General features: G+C 30.3%; 1 protein-coding gene across 8 annotated transcripts in view; it reads left to right on the top strand.

Annotated features, from left to right (window-relative positions):
• The window catches only part of LOC134711257 (synaptosomal-associated protein 25-like), a 34,377-nt gene extending 13,882 nt beyond the window's left edge, over positions 1 to 20,495 (top strand). Inside the window, exons 1-8 of one of the 8 annotated variants that reach the window (XM_063571767.1) lie at positions 209 to 451; positions 6,826 to 6,867; positions 10,072 to 10,120; positions 13,886 to 14,003; positions 14,820 to 14,957; positions 15,700 to 15,844; positions 18,706 to 18,776; positions 20,106 to 20,495. In XM_063571767.1, the coding sequence (XP_063427837.1) occupies positions 347 to 451; positions 6,826 to 6,867; positions 10,072 to 10,120; positions 13,886 to 14,003; positions 14,820 to 14,957; positions 15,700 to 15,844; positions 18,706 to 18,774 (666 nt within the window). In that variant the 5' untranslated portion in view covers positions 209 to 346 and the 3' untranslated portion in view covers positions 18,775 to 18,776; positions 20,106 to 20,495. Of the gene's footprint in view, positions 1 to 208; positions 452 to 6,825; positions 6,868 to 9,341; positions 9,391 to 10,071; positions 10,121 to 12,261; positions 12,311 to 13,885; positions 14,004 to 14,819; positions 14,958 to 15,699; positions 15,845 to 18,705; positions 18,777 to 19,567 lie in introns of those variants that run through there. The other 7 variants (XM_063571764.1, XM_063571768.1, XM_063571765.1 and 4 more) reach the window with 7 other exon arrangements.
• Positions 20,496 to 26,404: the final 5,909 nt, after the last annotated feature.

Here is a 26,404-nt window from a genome sequence, read left to right as displayed (position 1 = left end):
AATAAGTGATGGTTAAAATATGACATGCAGTGTTTTTGGCGTTTAAAAGATGACAGGATTATAAATTGTTTTATTCTGTTTTTATTTATCAATTTGACTTGACAGAAAATTCTTAAAGAAGAAGCTAGGATAAGATAAGTTTTTTAATTTAAACATTTGATGGATTTAATTTTATTGGATTCATAGGATCTTGTAACTTGATTACGGAAGAGTGTTGTTTAAAATCATAGGATATATGACTATGAATTTACAGTATCTGCAATAAATAAAAATTCTGGAAAAAATAATTTTGTATTATTTTAATGAATGGATTATTTAATAAAGTGATACTTTGAAAAAAAAAGTTATGAATAATGTCAATCACTCGGATGCTGCGGAAGTTCCAGATGTGGCGACAGAAGGAGAAAACGGGGTGATCACTCAAGAAGTTCTTGATAATGCTGCATTCCAAGTAAATATTTTGTTTTCATATAACTTTTTCAAAGATAAAGTTTTTAATTTAGCAATTGGAAGGAGAGCTACAACCAGTTAAAATCTTTTCCTTTCTGCATCATTCTGGAAGGTTTTTTTTATTGCATTGTAAATACAAATTCAAAACTCAAAACTTGTTAAGGATTTTGACCAGTTTTGTTCAAAGCCCTATTTTCAGTTACTATCATGAAATGGATTTTTTATTTTTGGCGGGGGAGGGGGGCAGAGAGGTAGATCAGGAGGATTTTCAAAATTGATATTCTGGCCTGGTAGGAGCTTAATATAAATAATACAAATAAGCTGGCATTAGGCAGGATGAAATGAATTTACTGCATCACAAATTGTCAAAAATTATAATAAATGTATTTTAAAAGTGAAAAAAAGGCAACAGACGAAATAAAGAGATATTCATGGAAATATGTATGAAGCTTTTATTTTTTTTTAAATCTGTTCTCTTTCTGAATGCAAAATATCATATGCATGTCACTGGACTATCACAGACAACTCTGTGCTTAATTTCCTCAAAAACATTGCAAACAAATTAACTTGAACATAGGATCTCTTATTTGAGATCTGTTGTCACCTTTCCAACAACAACAGCACCATCAAGCAATGTCAATAAAGTTTTAAGATTAAGTACAGAAACATGAAAATAATACATCTTAATTAAATCATTACTCTCATCAATTGTCCAAAATTTGCATGAAGTATTGGCTTCTGGATTATTCAATATACCATGTCACCAAAGGACATCTTCCTAATCTAATTCAATACTATATGAAATACAAGCAAGTACAAGTGTACTCATAATGATATTCATTAAATAGGGAAACTTGGCTTCTGGATTATTCAATATACCATGTCAGTCACCAAAGGACATCTTCTTAATTCAATACTATATGAAATACAAGCAAGTACACATGTACTCATAATGATATCTATTAAATAGGGAAGCTTGGCTTCTGGATTATTCAATATACCATGTCACCAAAGGACATCTTCTTAATTCAATACTATATGAAATACAAGCAAGTACACATTTACTCATAATGATATCTATTAAATAGGGAAGCTTGGCTTCTGGATTATTCAATATACCATGTCACCAAAGGACATCTTCCTAATTCAATACTATATGAAATACAAGCAAGTACAAGTGTACTCATAATGATATTCATTAAATAGGGAAGCTTTGCTTCTGGATTATTCAATATGCCATGTCACCAAAGGACATCTCCCTAATTCAATACTATATGAAATACAAGCAAGTACACATGTACTCATAATGATATCTATTAAATAGGGAAGCTTTGCTTCTGGATTATTCAATATACCATGTCAGTCACCAAAGGACATCTTCTTAATTCAATACTATATGAAATACAAGCAAGTACAAGTGTACTCATAATGATATCTATTAAATAGGGAAGCTTTGCTTCTGGATTATTCAATATACCATGTCAGTCACCAAAGGACATCTTCTTAATTCAATACTATATGAAATACAAGCAAGTACACATGTACTCATAATGATATTCATTAAATAGGGAAGCTTGGCATTTGACTAATAAATAGGACAAGATAACCCATAAATGTACCATCTGAACTAGTTTATTTGATAACCTCTGGTGAGAAAACCTTTCATTAGAAGTACTGATCTACATGTAATTATTGAACATTTCCATTGATATCTCTTAGATGATCCAATAAAATTGTCCTTAGAGATCCTTGTAATGAAGTTGATTATACATTAGACTTGCAAAGTCTGAACATTTACTTAATAAGGAAGAGCATGAGTTGTTCTGTTATCATGTTTATGATAATATTTGAATTACCATGTACTGTGTAATTTGGCTTTACTTCCGTCTTTCAGATTCTTAAATTTTTAATTATGATAACGCTGGGATTTCTTGGAAAATTCGGCTTTCATCCACCTTTTAGAGGCTGAAACTTCTAACTATGATAAAAAAACACTTTAGATCACCCTAGAATTAAGTTTTCTCCTCCATAAGATTTTGTTTTAGTTTCTGATGCATTTGTATTATCAACTTATTGAAATTCACTTTTAGTATGAGTTTCGCCTTTTAGAACCTTTGTTGTTTTGGTAACATTGGGATCATCCTGAAATTCAGCTTTAACTCTTCCCTCTGAGAACATTTCTTAATATTTTTTTGTGGGTGGTGATTCTCAGTGGTGATATTGGAATGGCTTTGAAGTTGAACTTTAATTTCAGATTGAGAACTTTTCTATTTATGATGCAATTGGGTGATCAACAGCCAGAAATTCAACTTAATATTGGCCTTGTGGAACCTTATTTTTTTGGTAACATTTGGATCCCCTTTTAATTCACATTTACTTCCACCCTCTTTTCAGACTTTTATATTTAGGATAACATTGAGAATAAAATATCTTCAAATCCAGCTTCACTTCCACTTTTCAGGGCCTTCTTTTTTAGAACAATTCGTTTTTATGTCGAATTTGAGATTATCTTGAAATTCAGCTTTAATTACTGCTTTTAGAAAATCTCTGTTTATGTTAACATTAACATGATTGAGAACTTCAATAATTCAGCTTTATTTCCTGCTTTTAAAATATCCCTTTTTATGTTCTTTTTATATTGGGTCACCCTTAAACTCGGTCATACTTCCATCTTTTTGAACCATGCATTAGACATCTTTATATATATCTTTATCCTGACATTGGTACACTCAAGTGAAGAATCAATTAATTATATATTAAAAGTCGTCTGGTTCTAGAATAAAGATCTTATGACATGCAAAGCATTAGCTGAAGATTTCTTTTCTAAGCTGTTATTCTGTTTTATGATCATTTATGATCATGTGAGTTATTGCTATGAAGATTTATACTCAGTATAAATACTCGTCACAAAGAAATCTTATGAGAATATTACCGTGCAATGATATAAAGTCCATAAGTTTTAAACAAATTTATCGTTTATTGCCCCATTTACGATAGTAGAGGGGCATTATGTTTTCTGGTCTGTGCATCCGTTCTTGTGTCCGTCCGTCTGTCCTGCTTCAGGTTAAAGTTGTTGGTCAAGGTAGTTTTTGATGAAGCTGAATTCCAATCATCATGAAACTTAGTACTCATATTCCTTATGATATGATCTTTCTAATTTTAATGCCAAATAAGAATTTTTACCCAATTTCACGGTCCATTGAACATGTAAAATGATAGTGTGAGTGGGGCATCCGTGTACTTTGGACACATTCTTGTTTTATTAAAAATTGCTACAAATAGGAAGACCTCAGACTAATTTAGAGGAAAAAAAGGAAAAGAGGTATCCATGGCACAAACTCTGTTCATGCACATAAAAATAACGCTAAAAGCAAAGGAACACCACTTTTATCGCTATTTTTCATACAAACTTAAATTTTATCAAGAGCTATTTTCTCAGATATATAAGGCCACCCTTAGCAAATCCTTTATTTGACATGTTCTACCTATACCTTATATGTTTAGGTAGGAAGGTAGGGATTTTATTTATGCTTTTGGCCAACAACATAAGTTACATTTATTTTAGACAAGAACACAGCAGGTATTGAGGTAATTCTTTCTGAAATAAATCTAAAATGATTTGTGTCTTAGGTTTTTTCTGGTAGGCTACTTTTTAGGTGGATAGGTCGGCAACATTGAACAATCTTAATTTTATGATTAACTTAACTGTTGTCACCTTAAAAGCTCTTTCCATTTTTGTTAGCCACTGCTATGCAAAATGTGTCGAAGTTTTACTGTAACAAAAAGTTACATTATCAAGAAAATCAAACATAGAACCAATTTTTTGGCAAAGAGACTCTTGCAAATATCACGAAGAGGTTGGTTATAAAGTATACTCCAAATTTATTTGAAGTAATGGTGGCTAAAAAGTTCATTGAACAAAAGAGGTTTGTTTAACAGACTGGTGCTTGGAAGGCAATACTGGATTCATTACTATTTGTAGGGAACCAATTTTCGTTGATTTCATGAGTATAAATTAAAAACAAGATTTGATGTTCAACAAAACGAAGTACAGATTTGCTATAGGTTTGAATGCAGACTTCGCCAAAACCACAAAATTACCATTGTTTCACACTCAACGAAAGTTGATACCCATGAAAAATAAATGATCAACAGTAAAATTAAATTAAATGTCACAAATTTTGCACAATGTTAGATGACTGTGCATTCAATACAAACAACCACAATTTCAAATAGTGAAATACGAGCATGTTAATAAAAACAATTGTCAAAGATGTCAACAATAACAATTACAGTTTATACATATGTTATACACAAAGTTCAAAGTTACCAATATTTAAATTCACAAAAGTCTCTGCATGACAAAACTTCTGCTTCAGGGATTCCACTCGCATCAGTAGAATTATATATCAATTATTTATATTTAACTTTTTTACCGCTTAATTTGCTGAGGAGATATAATACACATTATAATAGAAATTTGATTTAGGGGTCCTTAGGGGAATATGTCCTGGTAGCGATATGGTGATTGATCACAATAGCGATGCTTATAACAAATATTACGATTATTTAAATTCTACCGAGTTCAAACATTTTTGCCAAATGAACATGGTGTATTCATAAATAATTAGTGATGGTGCTTTGCCATTAAATGTTTTATTGCTCTTGAATGTAAATAAAAAAAGAATTGTTCCCATGGATATCTACAAACATTGACAAGAAAAAGTTTGTCTAAGCATGTTAAAATGAATTGTCAGTAGACAATTAGTACTCGAGTACTTGAGTATGTTTTTTGGCTAGAATTATTGAATTTGAGATGAAATTAATTGATAGACTCTCCAGATAACACACTCATTGTTATGTTATGTAATACCTTAAAGCAACAATTTCCATATTGATAAATTCACGGCTGTTTTTTTCTTTCTATTCTAAAGTATATAATTGAAGTGGCCTTGTATTTTTTTACAGAATTGGTAATAAGCTATAGGGCCTTACCAAATGAGTCATCTGTAGCATAGAATGTTTATGTTTAAGCAAATTTTATTTAAGCAGTCGCATTTAAACTTTGTCAAGAGCTGTTTTGTAAGATATATAGATGCCCAATATGAATGTGGGTCTCATTAGGGTCTAAGCGTGACGTGGGATTGTCGTTTTTTTGTAAGAATGACACAGGAATTTCAAATCATTGTGCCTTGAAAACGGAAAATAAGGTCTTGCGGGACACTGAAATAACAAAAAAATGAGAATTGCTTATGTACATACATGTAGTATAAGCGTGGTGGTGGGAATCTGACAAAACAATAAGTGGGATCCGGGATCAGAACACCCCAATGAAACCCCATGAATGAGTTTGATTACAATAAATATGTCTTGGATTAACTCAAATTCCACTTTCAGAGCAATTCTTAATATATACAGCTCTTGGTAAAAAAAAATGAATATTTCCAATCGAATAGCATTAATTGATACATGCAGCTATAGCCATATTGAAAAATTAATTGAGGTGTTTGTGATACAAAAACATATGTATATTTTGATTTTGATGAAAACAATTCTCTTGAAATCAACTAATCCTACATGATAAAGTCATTTAATCAAGTAATCATCCATAAACAAAACATAAAATCAATATGGAACTTAGATTCATACTTGAACTCTACTATTAATAATGCGAGGAAATATATGACCTCATGCTCATCTTTGTATGAAATGATTCAAATATACTGAAACTAGATCATGCTGTCCTCTTATGGTTACGTTCTATTAATTGGGTTTTGTTTTCTTGAATATTAAGGTCAAACGTTTTGCAGATTACAAAATCTACCAATCTGGTGGTTCTTAATTGTAAGACTTTGTAGGTTCATATTGTTTCCATTCAATGTTTTCTAACAGATTTTTTTTACTATTAACAGTTCAGCATTGATAGTGAAAAAATGTATCCGTTAAAACAATGAAGTCACTACCAATCTGGTATCTGTTGCCAGCTGAAAATCTTATGGTCCAGTACATATGTAGTAGTCTTAAGTTGCTTTGACTGCATTTCTGAGGGCATGCTTGGATAGTGGGACAGCAACTCACTCATCAAGAGCTATCATGGAGTAAGATAGAGCAGCATGCTGATATCCAAATATTTTTAAAATAAGTATGTTTTTTTTACCAGTCAGCTGAAAAAATCTTGGTCTAGCTTGAGCAATTTTGAAATGCTAGGAATTATAATCTACCCATCCCAAAATAAAGACTTATTGCTACACTACAGTACATCAATGAAAGCTTTTCTTTTTGTTTCTACTCCTTATATGACAGAACTTGAGATATTTTATTGTCTGCAGGAAAAAAATGTCAATTGAGAAAATTAATGTTATCTTTATTTTTCAGTCATTGGATAGTACCCGTCGTATGCTGCAGATGTGTGAAGAGGTATGTTAGGAATAAAAGGGATTTGTACTAATATACAACAAAATATTTCAAATCTTAAGTAAGCTTGTTGATGATAAATTTCAACATTCACCAAGTAGAAAACTAACATTATTATAAGACCATATGACTTTCTGTTAATAATTCTTGTTATTATGATATTTTTGCTGGTATATAAATAAAGATTATTACTAAAAAAAACTGTAGAAAGCCAGCAATGTCAAACTGGTCCCCAAAAAATGTAGAAAAACCAATAAAAGAAAACATATTACAGCTTATTTCCTAATGTGTGTTGAGTAATACTTTGGTAAGCTTGCTTGCTCTGTTTGTATAAACATTAATTCAAGCTTTGTAATTAACATTGACATCTTCAAACAATATATAAAGGCATAATTAAACCTGTATATATTATATTTTATTTGATTGGATGTTATACCAATTACAATTATACAATATACAAACAAAGCAAGTAAGCTAACCAAAGTCTTGATCTACATGCAGTAGGACATTAGCTGTAATAAGCATATAACCTGACTTGGTAATGGCACATAGTTTGATTTTAGTTTTAAAAAGATGACAAAAAACAGACATACCAATTTAAGGGCATACAATACAGAAGCTACCTTGCTTTGATTCACCATTAATCAAATAGTCAAAGACACAAAAAATTATGTCAACCTTCTTAGTTATTTTAGCTTAAAGTAGAAAACCTACATTTTATAATGCATGAAATCACATTTTCTCCCTCTGTGCTAAACAAGTTCGCAGTATATTCTTAATGCAACATCATTGTAGTGCAGGTTTTTACCTGATTCATCACAACCTTATACAAATCACTGTCATTTAATCCAACTTATTGTTGGTAGAATATAACCAGACTTTGTTAGCCTACAGTATATTTCACAAGTTTCCATAAACAGCATGTCTGACCCATGTCTGCTTAGCTTTGCATCTGATTAGATATGTCAGTGTATTTCCCTGCAATATATTTACGCCTACAATCAACATCACAGTAATTAATGTATTAAATGTTGATGCTTTAATAGTTCCCCTGCTACTATATTGTATGCCCTAAAAGCATCATATGAACCAATCAAATGAATCAAAAATATGCTACTGTTATAGTGGCTTACTTGGCCTTTAATAATGAGTGAAAACTAACCCATGGGAACTTGTTCCATAAAACATTGCTGCAAATCCCTAAAATAGCTGCAAAATTGAGAAAAACATTAAAAGACTTGCTAGCAGGCTTTGACAATGATTACATGTATATCAAAATTAAACTGGAAGACCAAGCCAGTTATCTACCTTAAAAAAATTACCTAGGAGAGAGAATCATTTACTGCCCTTTAGCTCTGAGGTCAAAGGGGGTTATATGAGTTGTCTCCCTTGGATAATCTTTGGTAAAGGGAGATAACTAATTGGTGTTTCTCATTGATTGATTGAGTGTTGCTTGCTTAACGCTAAGTGGCATGTTTCTCATTGAAAATTATCACTAGAGTAAGGAACAGGCGATAACAATACTAGTAAACATTGATGATCAAGCAGGTGAGATTAAAGCATGGCACAATCAAAATCAGATTTCTTAATTGCATTCACTGGTATCCGTAGAAAGGTAAATATTTTTCCACTTGTCGTCATGGAAGTATGAAAAATTATTTTCATGTCTTATCTTGTGGAATTATATTTACATTTAATACACTGGTCATTTTGAACATTTTTAAGCATCTAGTACTCACACATGTTATCTTGAAGAATCATGGTTCACTTTTGACTGATTAATTCGTTGTTGTCTATTTTTTGCCTGCATTATAAAACAAGAATGTTGCAGATTTCATAATTTAGTGTATGATTGTATATGTGTATAAAAAGTTTTATATGGGCAAAGCTCTCTCATTTATTCTTATCCAAATTTCTGTTTTGGATTATAGTTGGCATATATTTTTTATTTTTTTTTTATTGGAAAGTATCCCCACGAAAATTTATACAATTCAAAGATGGACACTTGATGGAGTGTTCAGGGTTTCTAACTTTAAAAAAAAAATCATAAATTGGTGGATAAAATCAGATACAATTATTATGCCCTATGAATAAGACTTAATATTTGAGCCAATTGTCTTAAGAGCAAAACCCATGTAAAAACTTTATATACACATAATATCACAATTTATAACATTATAGCATAAACCATTCAAATGTTAACCAATTTTCTTCCAAGTGGTCAATTCTATTCAAAACATATATATAAAATGTCAGATTTTAATGTAATTTAAATTTTGGAATTCAGGTGCATATAATTAAAATTGCCTGAACCAGAACTACCTAAACCAAATTCTTTCACCAAAGCCACATTGATTTCAAAACTTAGAATATTTTTTAAAATTTTTGTTAGTAAATATTAGATAGAGAAAAAATTAATTAACACAGAAATGGTTTGTGGTGTAAAATTTGTATGAATAATTACGTGATTACTTTAGAGTAAGGAAGCAGGGATTACGGTATTAGTAAACTTAGATGAACAGGGAGGTAAGAACCAGCATGATGCACAACATGAAAACTTATTATTTTTACACAACCACTATGACTTAACACTTATTATTACATTGTCTTTTATGTTTTATTACTTTATTACTTTATTACTTTATTACAATTAAATGTGTTTTGTTAAACAGAGTTGACATAATCAGTCAGTTGGTCCTCTAGTAATTAAGTCTGGGCCCACCTTGTTCAAAGTTTTACTACAAGATGGTAATATTATCACCTCATTTGTTTACTCTAGGCTTTAATGACTTCATATTGTCTGTCCAACACTAATTTTCATCACACTTTTCTCAGATACTAGTTAACAGAACAACTTCATCTTTGGTCATAAGCTTGACTTTGATAACTTGAAATGTGGGAGCAATTTTGGGATCTGTCATTCCTGTTTGCCGAAACTTTGGCTTTTCGTACACAATTAGTGTTACTTCATATTTATTCAACATCTTAACAGTGAAAAGTTTAAATGTGTGAGGGCTTTTGGGATCTGTCAGACACCTACTTCCTGTTTCCTATACTTTGAATTACAATTGGAGAAGGGGGGTACGTTTAAGATGACAATGTGTGAACTTCTTATTTTATTACAATCTTGTAGTAAATCTAACCCCCGTAAATATTTAAGGTTATATTACATGGTAGTAATTTTTTATTACAACCAATCAATAATAGAGTAAGGAGGCAGGGATAACAACATTAGTTATGTTGGATGAACAAGGAGGTAAGAGGCATGATGGGTAATATCTCCTTTTGATGTGGTATTGTAACCCTCATATAAAAGCCAACACAAATGTAGCTAAATGTTGTATCATTTAGTGTGTCCAAGCTTTAGATAGTGTCTTTCCTGAAATTCTATTAGCTGTTTTAGGGACGATTTATATATGAGCGAATATGGCTGTTTATTTGTGCTTTTGGTATTGGTGCGACAGAGCTCATTGGAAAAGGTTTTTGTCCTTAGGTTTATACACAAAGATGGAAATTGAATTTTATTGAATTCTGAGTAGAAATAGAGGATTCAGTTGAAGTTTTCTTGTAACATACAAGTAATGAAAAAGAAGGATATATTTTTTTATTATTTTTGGGAGTTAAGTATAAGATCTAGTAAAATCAAATGTGTTTTTTCTGCAGTCCAGATATTTTTTATCAACAATTTTTTTCTCCTTTTTGGTCATTCCTCATTTTAGCCAAGTTACTTAAATGAGAAAATTTGTTTTCTCTGTTTTAAGATTCAAAAAGAGGCTATGTAATATCGATTCTGTGATTAACTACTGAAGAATATATACCTGACTTGCTGTTCTCATTATAAAAAGTAGAACGCTTTTCATTTGTTCTTCCTTGTTTTGCATGTTGTTTTTTTCAACTGAAAAAGAGGCTACTGTGCAACATCATCAATTTTATAATATAATACTAAATGAGAAGACCAAAATATGACAAGGAAAAAACATAAATTTTTAGATCTTTAAAAATTAATAATTTAAAGACAAAAGGAAAACAAGAGGACATATTTAAGTGTCTAAGATGTCTAAATAACAAAAAAATATTTTAGTGTGGCCTCAAGAAACATATTTTATATTACTAGACTTATAATTAGTGGTTGTTTTTGTTGTTATGTTGTTTTAGATTTCACTTAGTTGACTTCTGTGCAGTGTTACCAAAGATTGTTTTTGTTGTAAAGAGTCATTTTTGTCAACATGAAAAATGCACTTTTCTATATATATATTTTTGTTCTTAACCAAAAACTTTAAGCACTTATTATGACCTAAAAATAATTATCATTTTGAAAGATGTTTTAAATTGTGTCCAAACCCCTTAGTTATATATAAAATCGGTTAAACATTATGGGTTCCTCAAATGTTTTTTTTTGTCTTTATTAAGTTCTGCACTAGAATTTTGCTAGAGTTTCAGTATTTTGTTTTATTTGACTCAAGCCATCAGCCAGAAGAAACAAATCAGATGAAGAAATATTTCTTTGTGGAAGACTTTATTTTTTATCTTTGTACGATTTTTGGTTGTTTTTTTGTTGTTGTTGTTAGGTTTCTTTTTTATTGGCACATCTGGTTTAATTTCTTCTAATCAGAAATAATGAAGAATCAATTATTTTATAGGTTTTCTATAAAAATAATTAGTTTGAATTTAAAGGTTTTTACTTTACACAGCCAGCATAGTTTAGTTTTATCGATTCTCAATCCAATTTTACAACCTCCCTTTATTAGGATATAGGGATGGCTTTAGTACCAAAACCAATTTAATTTTATGGCAGAAAGATGTACATTGAAAACTTACAGACTTTGTAGAACAGTTGATGAAACTATCATTGAACAGATTAATTAAAATATGTGAACATTAAATTGTATGTTACAGTACATAGATTTTTTTAAGTATAAAACTTTTTAAAATAATGTAAGGTTTCAATGTGCTTATGTTTATTATTGTCTGCACTTTACTTTATTTACCATAGCCAAAACAATTCTTCTTTTTATAACATTTTTCCAGTAAATCTTTTGATTATACTTATTGCATTTTCTATATTTTGAATTTGATTTACTTTTTTCGAAAATTGCCTGCTTAACACTGGCAGGCAAACATTGAAAATTTATTTTGAAATGTGCAATGAAATGAAAAACACGTAATATGTTAGAATCCTGTGCTGAACAAGTACAAAAAAAGTATAATTCTCACAGAAATTGAAATCACACATTTTTTTTTTGAAAATTCTTCGTATAAGTCTCTGCATTAATTTTAGAACATTTCAATTTTAAATTGTAATACATAATATGATAACAAATTCTTCTGAGGGATTGTTTTGGCTATATTTATGTTGTTGCATGCTTATATTTTCTTTTATTTTTACCCTTATTTCAGTCCCAAGATGTAGGAATTAAAACCATTGTTATGTTGGACCAACAAGGGGGTAAGGTCATTTTATTTTTATGTTGGACGCACTATGGGGTAAGGCAATTTTATTCATGCTGTAATATTGAATGTCATTTACCAATAGAAATATACATTTAGAACATTAAAGATTTGTGGTCGAGAATTTACATTTATTGCATAATCATTTTAATTTTATGCCTGCCCTACAAAAGTCAGGTATTGGGCATTATGTTTTCTGGTCTGTCCGTCTGTCTATTAGTTTGTCTATCCATCCAGTTGCAATACACTATGATAATTACATTAAGGGAAGACATGTTTCTGTGTAAACACACAATTTTTAAACATGTAGTTTTCTTAAAATCAATTTAAAAAGATGTATAAATTGTTTTCTCTTTACTTAACCCACTAAACATTTATTCTGGATATCATCTGCCACTGAATTTTCCTGAAAATGGGATTTTTGTTTTGTTTGAAAAAATGTCTCAATATTCAGCAGGTGAAACATTATTTAGAATTGTGAATGCATTCAACATTTTAAAGGGCTTTTCTAGTCAAGCATTTAGTGAAAGATTGAACTCTAGAAATATAAAAATGGTGATTGCCAATGAGACAACTCTCCACACAAGAGACCAAATGACACAGAAATTAACAACTATATGTTACCATACAGCCTTCAACAATGAGCAAATCCCATACTCAAAAATCAGCTAGCATATATCTAGAAAGCATATATTCATGCAATAAAACCTTTTTGGTTTATCCACAACTGGAATTGAAGCAGCATATATTTATGCAATAAAACCTTTTTGGTTTATCCACAACTGGAATTGAAGCAGCATATATTTATGCAATAAAACCTTTTTGGTTTATCCACAACTGGAATTGAAGCAAGTACATAAGTTTGAGAAGCAAAATAGACACTATTACTGTTGCTGACTGCCATAGCAATTAAATGTATCATTTTGTCAATTGAAAATCAATTAGACATTAAAGAGGCATGTATGATAAAACTATGATGTAGGTTAGATAATTACAAGTCTGGCAATTTCTAAACAACATATTTTTAGAAGAAAAAAAAATAATTTGAAAATGATTGATTAATTGATTGTTGCTAGCTTAAGGTTAACTGTATATCTTATAATTATTTATATCCAATTATATTGTATATTTATTGATAAGCACTTAAAGACGTGAATATGAATACCAAAAAAAAAATATTGATAATGCTGAAAAGAATATGAAAATCATTTTGAAATGTCTTACAATAAGTTGAAGGTTAGATTTATGTAAAAATACAAATAACTTGATAGAAGAAATAAAAAAGGCATACACTACTTTATATTTATTGATTTTTACCAATAAGTACCCCCCCTTTTATGACAATATGAAGATTATAAACCTCTGGACCGGTTTCTGTCTTTCCAAGATAGATTTGAAACCCTGGTTCAGAATATGAAAAATGGTTCTGCAGACCTTTTAATTACAAATTTTTACATAAGACATTTCAACTTCAAAATTTTTTGTATGCTCCAGGCTTCATCAAGTTGACTACCGCATGTCACATGATTGTGAAATCAGTCAGTAACATTCCTTTTTTGTATACTTTCTTTAGAACAACTTGATAGGATTGAAGAAGGTATGGACCAGATCAATCAAGACATGAAAGATGCAGAGAAAAATCTGGAAGGAATGGAAAAATGTTGTGGGTTATGTGTGTTGCCATGGAAACGGTATATCTAAAAACATCTAATTTCGGATGAGAATGTATACTCAAGTTGAAATATTATTTGATCAAAGGTCAATTGAGTAAGGCTATAAAGTGTATTACACTTAATACGTTTTCTTTAATCATGACACTGTCCAGCAAAAATAAAAATTAAATATATAGAAATTCTCCTTTTTGTGTGAGAAAGCTACATCTTTTGGTGGAATTGTCATATATCGCGTTAAAAAGTCTAGAATTCTTTATATTTTTGTAGCAGCATTTTTCACCTAATGAACTACTTCACCACTTGGAGAAAAAGAACCAAAAGATAATATTATTATTCCATTTTTACAATACATACCTAAAATAGCATACTGTTTAATTTCAGATGTTTTGGTGAAAAGTATGCTAATTTAATTTATTTATTCTCTTACTTGCATTTGTCAGGTCTCATTTCCAGCTTACAGACCTGGTATATGTTGAAATCTCATCTAGCCAATGAATTTGCATTTCTAATGTTTTTTAATGCCTTCATACAGATCTGGTGTATGCTGAACTTTTAATTAAGATGATAAATAGAATTTCTTATGTCTGTATGTCTGCATTCAGATCTGGCGTATGCCAAACTCTCATTTTATGCACAAACTAGTATTTTGCTCATTGTCGAAGAACCTTTAGTTGCTTACATCTATATAATTTTGATGCTGGTTGATAGTTGTCTCATTAGCAATCATACCACATCTCTTTTTTTTTCTACTGATACTGAGTCACAAATAACTTTTTTTTCAATTCATGGACTGAAAAACACAAAGGCAGTAATCTTTCTTTTATTCCTCAACAGAATGAAGAACTTTGAGAAAGGAGGAGCTTATGATAAAACATGGAAGGCATCTGAAGATGGCAAAGTGAACACAGATGGACCAAGAGTTATGGTTGATGAAAGAAATGGGGCTGGACCACAAGGAGGATTTATCACCAAGTAAGATTTTCACAAGAAATTGTTATCACTATCAGCAACTGCACACAATAATAATACATTGCAAACAAAGTCTAGGGGTATAAAAGAATCACCTTGTCTGGCACAAAACTTTTGTACCATTGAACTTGGGTGGATCAAACATTTATGCAATGAATCTTGTGTTGCAGGTGTGTCATATATCAAAGTCAGATCACACTGACCTTGACTTGACATTGACTCATATTAAAGTAAATCCTTGTTCAATTTGTGTCTTGCTACTTTTCATAGAATTATCTAAAGCAAACTTGATATCCATTGGCATCAATGGCTCGGGATGTTTCTTATACCAAAGCTATAAAACTCTGAGACAATGATTTTTTTCTCTAAAATTTCAGTTAAAAATTGTCAGATTTGTATAAGGTTCATATATTTTGTGCTGTAGTTCTTAATGACAAATTTTGTAAACAGAAACACCACACCACAAACTCCTACATACACAAGGTCACATGGGAAACAATGACATATAATTAATATACTATTTTACAATTTCCTGAGCACTTACATACCTGTAGCCAGGGGGGTTCAGATGAACCTCCCCTTGAAAATAAATAATCACTGTTAAAGTCAATGTTCTGTTCGAATTGTGACTGTTAAAGTCAAGTTTGTGAGTCCAACTAACCCCTACTTGGAAATTCCTGGCTATGTGCCTGACTTACCTTATTCATTTAATGTTTTGAGTTAAGGGTAATTACTTTTTTTTTAGAATTACAAATGATGCTAGAGAGGAAGAAATGGAGAATAACTTAACAGAAGTCAGCGGCATGCTGGGTAATCTAAGAAACATGGCAATTGATATGGGAAGTGAAATAACATCTCAAAACAATCAACTGGACAGAATATCAAATAAGGTGTGTAAAATAATTAAAGCTATACTTTGGGAAATGGTATCTATGCACAGAAAATTTCACCCGAAAGAAAAACTTATACTGTGGATTTATTATTTTTCGGGGGTTATCAATTTTTGTTGATTTCTTGAATAAAGTCCTAATTATGAATTTAAATGTTTAGCAAAGTACACATTGTCTTTAGGCTTGTATGCAGAGTTTAACAAAAGCACAAATTCAAATATCCTGAAACTACAATTAATGAAAAATTGATATCCATGAAAATAAATGAATCTGCAGTAAGATGTGTAAAACTCTGTAAATTTCTTCTTTATATTAAGGAGGTACCAAACACCTCCACTAAAATTAATTTGGCTATTTTAATTTTCATAGAATTTTGACAAAATATTTATTTGACCCTCTGACAAAAATATGAAATTTTCAAAAACTTAAATCACACACTTTATTGGAAAAATTTCATACAATATATAGAAGTTTGAATCACACTTGTTTTGATCATTGAGAAGCTTAATATTTCCTTAATAATAGATGTGGTTAAAATGTTCAGCTGATTTTTACAGAGTTATCTCCCTGTAATGTTATGAACCACCTTAATACATAGTACAAGAAATCCAAATTAATGGTATATCATATTTTTGAATATGAAAACATTGATATATTGTTAGACCTTTATTGCACCTTGTCATTATTCAAATTAGATCATTCAGATGCAGTGATCTGGAAGGTTTTTTTCACTATGGGCCCAGGGCCCCTCAGAAATAAATTCAATGGGCCATTTTAAAAAATAATGGGCCATGTTGTCAATTGAGTGGGCCATTTAAATTGACTTCGGTAAAATCATAAAAAGTATCATTATTTTTTTATGTTTTGGAAAAGAGGTGTTGGTACTCACCTTTATGATTTTAAATAATATCATGGATATTGTTCCTGTGATTCTGTAATTTCAATGAATATTCAATAACTTCTTACAAAACGGACAATATTAAAGATAACCTTTATTTACAATGATTTAACTGTTACTGTTGCCTTGGCTTGTTAATGTTCATGTTTTTTTATACATTAAATTTGGGTCTTCGTCGATACCATACTCATTCCAGACGTTCCGTATTAGAGGACATTTCAGGAACGTCCTCTGCACTTCTTGTATTATTATTATTACTTCATCACGATGACAAGAATAACAGTAGAGATAGTACCATTAATTGATAGAACAAAACAATAATTCGCTGAAGTCATGTTAACAAAATGTCAAAACGAGCCAAAGAACAAAAAATGACAAGGACAGTTAAGCGCCTTTTATGGAGACAAAAACTGTATTCATAAAAAGGCTTCAGGGGTTTTCAATCGAAATAATAGCATGCTTAACTAAATTAAAAGATTATTATTAGAGTTAAATATCGTCTGTAATAGCCAAATTTCACAAATGTAAAGTTGTTTATAAAACAATTATATCATGAATGATGGTAAATTACGTTTTTGGGGTTATCAGTTAAACCGCATGGTTCTATTTTTACCATAAGAAAACATCCGAGACGTTAAACCGCATGGTTCTATTACCATAGGAAAACGTCCGAGACGTCCTGAAAATATATAGGTGCTCCTATGATTTTAGGAACATTATACAGTTGTGTACACACATGGCGGCACGGAACACTATCGGAAATCTATTTGACGATAACTAAACGTTTCGAAACGATGTGAAAAATATCGTGCGCCACGTGGGCGCTTACATTTGTCACTCTATGCGCCATTTCTGGTGAATATGCGCTATAGGCGCAGGGCGCACGTCCTTCCCGATCACTGCAGATGTTTATTATAAGAGACTACCATAGATATGTATGTAGGTCAAGTAATTCCATCGTTTGTCTTGTAATAGAGAGAACCAAAAACTCAAAATTCTAAAGAACAAAAACATTGATCCATGAGTTTCTTAAAAAAATGGTAAATTTAAGATATTTTAGCACATTGCAACATTTATGAATGGTAATTTTTTTTTTAGTATTGTAGTTTGGAACAATGGAGATAGGAATAAATGTTTTCATGTCAATTTCTTAACATGTGTAGTGGTAGTCATTGTTGAAAAGTTGATAAAAACAATTGTTGAGAAGTTGGACAAAGAAATTGTGTTCCTTCATAAAAAGATAGTATTGAATTTTGTAGAATCTAATAATGTATGGTTTCTAAACTAGGATTTAGTTTGAATTAAGATAGTTATTAAAAGCTTAGAAAAAGGCCCCCCAAAAAACTGACTACCTTCAGATGGCATTATTTAAAATTAACCTACTCTGGTCAACAGATGCACATTTCAATCAGTTCTCCATGGTCTATGAATTTCTACTTTTGTAACCACTAGCCAGTTAACACTTAGGTTGTGAGTTCAAACCCCTCTCATCCAGGTGTACTGGACTCAAATCTTATTAATTGCCTAGGACTGTCATTTTTCCTACTGAAGGTTGGTGGTTTTCTCTAGCCACTGCAGCTTCTTCCACCAATAAAAACTGACTGCCATGAAATAGCCCAAAAGTGGTGAATAAAAGTTACATTTAAACACAAACAATCAAGCAATCACTTCTCTATTCGAGTTTTATTGAAACATTGACCAATTTAATAATTTTTGATGATTCTTATTGTGATAAGGACTTTATAGAAAACCACTGTCACGCTTTGACAGAAATTGATTAGATCTATCAGGAAAAAATTAATTGTTACTTTTGAATTTGTACCATTTAACAAATGTAACTACATTTCCCCCCCTTCTCCTGCATAGGGACTACTTTTAATTTCCTTTAAGAATTTTACAATATTAATAAATGAAGTAAAGAATTAAAAATGATAACATTAACAACTGAAAGCATGTTTTGCAGGCTGGATCAAATCAAGATCACATTAAGGAGGCCAATAAAAGAACTCATAAAGTTCTGAAGGAGAATTAATGGTGTTTTTATGTTATAGCTAGCGCTGTTTATGATGCTTAATTGACTTTCTAAGGAACCAATGTTAGATTTTCACATTCTTGTTGCTTAGTCCTTGCTGCAAAATATTTTATTTTTCGCTACTTTTGCAGCCTTATAAAAAAATAAGAAAAGCTTTACAACTAATTTCATTATAAGCAGAGTACATATCATAATATTATGAAACTGAAAAAATTTTTTTTTGGGTATATGTTATGGATAACTAAACTTTCAAAATATAATGCAATTAAAATTAATATGTTTACAGAATTTATGGATCTCTGATTTGGGGGGGATTTCATTTAAACTTTCAAAAATATATATAATATTATGATATAATATTTTGCAGTTTACTTTCAGAATGAAATTTTGAATTCAACTGATTTTGAAAATCCTTATTTTTCTTCTAAACAATTGAAAAAGGTTTTATAAAGTTGAATAAATCACCAGGTTGTCGGAGAGGATGCACGGTCAGTGGCCAAAAATATTGAAAATTACAAAAAAAGTGATATGCACTACTTAAATTTTTTTCTTTGTAAGAATTAAAGATGGTATTAAAACTGTAAATCTCAACAAAATAGGTTATTTTAAAGAAAAACATTTGGTTCCAAAGAGTAAAGCCAGTGCAGATAACAGGCCAATATTTCCTTATTTTCTTGTTTTATTATTTCAGTACATTTTACCTCGAATATATTCCAAATTTGAGACAAAGTGGACCCAAATAAAATGATTTAATTTCTTTATTTGACAATATTTGACTATTATATAATTTCAGGCTGATTCTAACGCTACTCGTATTGGGGCAGCAAATCAACGAGCAACTAAGATTCTTAAGGAAGCATAAACTGTCTGAAGTCACGTTTCTTTTTCTATCTTATGTTTTGCATGATTTTGATACAGAAAAAAAACTTCTTTATTTTCTTTTATGTTGTTGACATGGTCGACCAAAATTTGAGATTCTATTTTTTTCTTTTGCATGCAGATTCCAAACAAAGACATATATGTTGTGTGTTTTCTCTTCTTAGATTTTAAGATAAGAGTCTTTTTTTCTGTAACTCCAAATTATTAAATACGTAATTTGTGTTGTTATTTCAGAATTATAGTAAATTTTAGAAAAATTGCAAAATAAAGCAGTATTTTAACATTTCCCCCTTAGAAGTAGTAGTTTACATATCATAGAATTTAACACTTTTACTAAATGTCTATATTTTTAGTAACTTTTTTATCTGAAAATTTCCCGACTTTTTTAAATTCATATGGACGTTTTGTTTTTCTTTCACTTTTGTTTACATTTTGTTTTGTTTGTGACACAGGCAACAAGCCTAAACGACAGAGTCGATGTGGCCAATACCAGAGCAAAGAAGATACTACGGGACAATTGATGACATTCCACGCCCTTGATGGGTTTTGGCATGATACAATTCATTACAGACAACATTTTAGTAGCTATTATTGAAATGCATTTCAGCCAAAGGAAATCATTTCCTACATTCTCATACTTGTTTGACTCAATTGTTTTTTCAGTCTTTGTCATACAAATGTTATTTTTTTTAACAGAAAAAAGTTCAAGAATACTTATGTTGGCCCACTTAAATTATTGTATTCAAAAGTTGAGATGAAAATCTAGCTATAGCCTATAAACTGTTCAACATATTTTCTTAATTGAAAATTTTAAAATTAACCAGTACTGTTAATTCAGAAATTATTGTGAGGTTTTAATTGATGCAATCAGTATCACCATAACAAGAACTCTCATTTGGATATCTGTATGCAGATTTTACTGAAATTGTACTGATTAATCTAACATTTCTGTCCATTCTTAAAAGATCACAATAATTTCTGAATTTACAGTATTTTCAGCTTTTAACAGAGTCTTTTCCTTCTTGTTTTGATTTTCATTATTTTTTTCACATGATGGTGTTAAACTTATTTGTAGTGCTTTTAAACAATATATTTAATTCTTAACAACCAATTGCAGTACTTATGTAAATTATTACAAAGTAATGTAAATTATAAATGTACCTGCATTCTATAATGAAATCTGTAACTTATTCATTTATTTATTTATTTGTAAATTGTATTACAGTTTATTCTTTATTTCTGTTTGATCATTTTTTAATGTTAAGTTACAAGTTAAATAAATAACTACTTGGACTATCGGCTGTGATGTAAAATATGCAAGAAGAGAACTTGAGTGATTGGTAACACCAGTACAGAAAGTCTGTAATATAGTGTAAATAAGTTAGGTCTAGATTTATCAAGCTTTATTTGACTGGTGGTGCCAAAATCCTGATCTTTAGGAGAACCAGATAAAAGATAGATTTTTTTCCTTATATGAATAAATATTAAATAATATGATATAATATAATAAATAATAATATTATACAGGGTTTCAAGTGACAAATCTAAAGTTTGTATTTTTAAATTTATCTTCAGCGACATAAAACTATATTTTAAATAAAAGATTTGAATTTTTCTGTGAATGTGTATTTGTAGTTCACTGTTTCAAGTATATTTTTTTCAAGGTATTATTTAAGATAAATTGGTTTCGACATGGTTTTTTTTAAAGGAAGGAATGAAGGAGAACATTTTTGGAAATTATAAAATTTTGAGTTTCAATCCTAAGACAGTAAAGCCAGTATATTCAGAAAATATCATTCATAATTCGTCTCAAATCTGTAATTTCTAAGCAACTTAGTGTTTGGTTAAAGGACAGAGGGCTCTAAAAGTAAAGACTTGTAAGAGGTGAACAGCTTATTAAAACATTTGAAGTAATTTACATTCCAGTCATTATTTGCTGTAAATTTATTTCCTTTTCTCCCCCCATTATTCATTTATCAACTTTCACTCATAAATTGCTCAAAGAAAGAAAAAATTACTGGTTCTCTTATATGATATTTGACATCCATTTAAATATGATACAATACATACTATTCAAGTTCTGGAATATTTACATATACATGTACTGTCAATTCACCTTTTCAGAATCTAAAGGACAATGGGTAATCTCATTGTTCTTACACCAAAATATAATAATGTTTCATCATTGGTTGAATTTCCATTGTTAGGACATTTTAAACCAATCACAACATTTTGGTTTGATGCTTTTGGAAATATTACCCAGAATGCATTATATTCTGAAATGGTGAATTATATTTTATGGCAATTTCTAACAATTTGACTTTCCAAATCTATCAGTTCATTGTTATATTTATCATTCTATCATTATTATTATTATATATATATGTGTACATAGGAAGATGTTAGTGATAGAGAAAAGCATTTTTTATTATGAATGTTAAAAATTTTACTTTGTGCAATACTCATGTATAAATATAAATGTTGAGAACTATTTATGTCGCGTGATTTTTTTGTAAAAAAATGTACGTAGGAAATAGAAAATAATATATAAATCTGCACAGAAAAAGGATCCATTCATTCTTTTGTTGAAATTCCAGCTATTATACATTGATGTTAGACATCTTGGAAATTTATGAAGCTCAGATGAGGCTGCCATTGTATAAAGGTCACCTTCTCCTTAACAGGTGGACATTTTCTCCAGTTTTATCTCTGGTATTCAATGTAGCACAAAAAAAACTAACTTTAGACATCTTATTTTCTGGTAAACTTATATTTATTAAGCCATGTTTCTAGTAAAAGAATTTGTATCAAATATTTTGCTTTCTTTATACATGGAACCAATATAAAACTATTTAATGATTTTAAAACAATTTTCAAAGTGAAGGACCATCTCTGATAATATATTTTTTGTTTTCTGTGCATTATTTATTTTTGTAGCAGTCTTTTAAATCATTTCTATTCGTCATTGAAACAAAGGCATTATCAAGATGTAATATTGTAGTGGTTGAACAATTGATGTAAAAAACCATTCACATTTTAAATTTCTATCATTTGAAATAAGTCACTTAGAACATGGTAAACCGCATTTGTAATTGCTCTATCAAATTCACCAACATTTTACGAAAAACAATTGCTTGTACAATGTATATCATGCTAAATCCGATGATGGTTTTAAAGACTAGAATACATACACAATAACAGTATGTCTAAATGATATGTTATGACAAAAGTAAAAGGACAGCTATTGTATTACAGTCTGAATAAAATCTTCATATCATTATATTGTCTTAATTTACTGAAATAGCCAGGTGCTTCCTCAAAAAGGTCCTCAATGTATGGTAATTTTTACATTAAAGATAATTCAACATGCATACAATTCTCATGGGAAATTTCAAATCAAATGGATGATTTTTTATTGTCTTAAAAGAGTTGTTATAACAATAATTATAACATTGATTGCAATGAAATACTGCAATTTCCCAGCCAAATAAAAACTGATAATTAAACATGTTGAATAAAGACATTGTCAATGACTTTGCATCAAAACCATTTATTCTAATTGCATATTGCTCCTGTTTTCAAGATTTGAATATTTTTCTGCGAAAGGAGCAGTAGTTTTACCCTTGACCCTCCTAAAGTTGGTTTCCATTCTCTAACTTTGGGTTCCCTTAACCAAATGTTATGAAACTTGTACACAATGCTTATTACCACAAAATACAAATCAAGCAGGGGCATCATCTGTGTACCATGGACACATTCCCCATTTATTAAGAATATGGAATCCATGCAAAGTCTTCTTGTCTATTGGACAAGGTTCACCTGACCTCTGACCTCATTTTATAAATCAGTGACCAAAGTTCAAGGTACATAAAATCCAATAGGTCTATTTCACAGATACTATAAGCAGTAGGCCAACTATATTTGATATTTTGAATGATTTGTAAGGTGTAAATACCAGTTTGCAGGTGTCATCTTTCTTTCTTTGATTGATTGATGGTTGTTTAACTCCAGTGGGAAATAGTTCATGCACGTACAGGACAAGAACAATTAAACAACAAATAGTTGGTAGGTCTTATACTAGAGGCTGTACAGGATACTGGTCAGGAAATTTGGACTGGCATCCCTGGAAAATGGGGTTTAATACTGGTATTTGGATGGGAACAGAAATTAAGCCTTGTTTTATCAATGATTGATAGATTTCTCCCAGAAAGAATTTAAAGGTTTCAGTGAATAAACTAAACAGAGAACAATAACTTTTGTATTTATTCAATAGGACAGGTGAACTTACAAAAGTTTAAGTACCTTGGTCAGATAGAGATGGCACTGTGGAAAACTTTCATTGGGTTCACAATAATTACAATCCAAATTCAGACTCGTGTGAATATGGTGTCCATTTTTGCCCCAACTGTTCAGAGTTGGACCTTTTGCCGTTGTATCCAGCTGCACTCGGCAAAGGAATTTATTACAAATGGCTACAGAATTAACATTACCATTCTGACTGGTCACTGCTGCTTACTTGTACATCCCACACAATTTTTTTCAGTCATGGTTCATTGGTCAATGTTTAAATTCAGCAGTTTAGTATCTTTCTCAGATTGAATAGATCTTCTCTATTTGATGTATCAAAGTATTTTAAGGTGTACTGGCACATGTCTCTCTAGTAGATAAAATCTTACCTTGACCTAATTTGTTATTGTTTTATCGGAAGTTTTCTAGGCTAAGTCTTGTTTCTATAATCAGAGATAATTTATTTTTGGTGTGTGGAATGATTCAATGGTAAAAATGCCTGTTTGGTAATTTTACTGATGTTGATTCAATTTACATAAAGCATTGAAAACCAAAAACCCAATAAGAATACTTACTACTTTACCAGTATTTTACTTATTGCAAAAATCACGGATTGTTGGTACAAAAATTACAGAGACCAAATAACCTAATTGTCTTATTAGGAAGTTCAATCAAAGGTCAACTTGAGGTCAAATGGTACCAGTTTATCCGCAGCAGTGGACACACAATTACATTTGCACGCAGTAGGATGATACAAAAATATTTAAGAATAAGGAGATTTTGTGTGATTGCCAATGAGACAACTATCAACTTAAGATTAAATGAAGTGGATGTAAGCATTTAGAGGCAACTATACAGCCTTCAACCCGTAGTCTGCTATAAAAGGTCCTGGTTAGACAAATATGAAACAATTCAACTGAGAATACTACTAGCCTGATTTATAACAAAACGATTCCACCAAAAAAACAAATATGACGGACACAAACCAAAGAAAACCACTGATCTACAGGCTCTTAACTTAGGAAAATAAGAAAACAAGAATTTGGTGGGGTAAATTAAACATGCTTGTGCTGTTCAACCCTTCCTCTAACCAAGTACAGTTGTGTTACAGCACAACATAAGAAGAAACTATAAAATTAGTTTAGTCAAACATGTATATGAATAACAAATGAAAGTATTTATATTTATTTATTTATGACATTATTTTTATGCATAATGAAAATAACAATAAAACGTAATTGGGATAACACTTTATAGAATCTGCAGTATTACATGTATGGCCCACATCATACAGTTTATGTTCCAATTCATTTTTTTCCAAATTGAATACCACTTTAGTTGCAATTTCATTCCAGTTCATTAGGCTATGCTTGGACAGAGCTGAGGCACTACATTATGACTTATGGCATCATATTTGAGTCCCATGAATCAAGTTACTTCTGGAAGGAACTTCTAATTGTATTTATCCTGCTGTTGGCAATAACTTAAAATTGAGAAATTATTGCGATGTATTTATTATTGTGAAAAATGTGACAGGGTTATATTCACAATAATTTTAACTTGCATTTTGAAAATTTATTATATGAATTAAAAAGGATTTTTCTCAATATCGCAAAAATTAAAATCACATTTCAGTCTAAAACAACAAATTCACAGTAATAAATGCATGCAATAATTTCTGAATTTACAGTAGCATGCCATAACATTTAGTTTTTGATTAATAAAAATTAACAATAATAAATAAAAGCACAATAAAACCAGATGCTCCGCAGGGCGCAGCTTTATACGACCGCAGAGGTTGAACCCTGAATGGTTGGGGCAAGTATGGACACAACATTCAAGCTGGATTCAGCTCAAAATTTGGATTGTGATTAAATAGTTGACCCAGCATAGGTTTCTGACACAGAATGAATGTGGTCTAATGAACTTAAAATTTTTGTTTTGCCTTTGAGCAATTCACTATGCTGTTGAATATTAATCCTCTTAAAAAAAATGTTTGAAAAATTTTCTTTTTATTTATGAAATTTCAAATGAGAAAAATTCAATTCAATTCAATTCAAATTTCTAATGGAGTTTGCAACAATAATCACTCATTTAAATACATCATAAAATATCAAAATGTAAAAAAAGTGCTTGTTATCACTGAATGGTAAAGATTGTTTTAATTTATCAGTTGGTAGTAAAAGTGAATATACATTGTATATTGTATAAAACATTGATTTAAGTTGATTCAACTACTATTCTGGACAAAGAAAGATAACTCCAATTGAAATTTCTTGCTATTGCACAATATTGTGCAATTAGATATTTCTTGTTATTGCACAATACTGTGCAATTGGAAATACTTGCTATTGCACAATACTGTGCAATTGAAGATTTCTTGCTATTGCGCAATACTGTGCAATTGAAAATTTCTTGCTATTGCACAATACTGTGCAATTGAAGATTTCTTGTTATTGCTGAG

Source organism: Mytilus trossulus, chromosome 3 (genome assembly GCF_036588685.1).
Source record: "Mytilus trossulus isolate FHL-02 chromosome 3, PNRI_Mtr1.1.1.hap1, whole genome shotgun sequence".
NCBI lineage: Eukaryota > Metazoa > Mollusca > Bivalvia > Mytilida > Mytilidae > Mytilus > Mytilus trossulus.
This window is presented reverse-complemented; position numbering and strand designations above follow the sequence as displayed.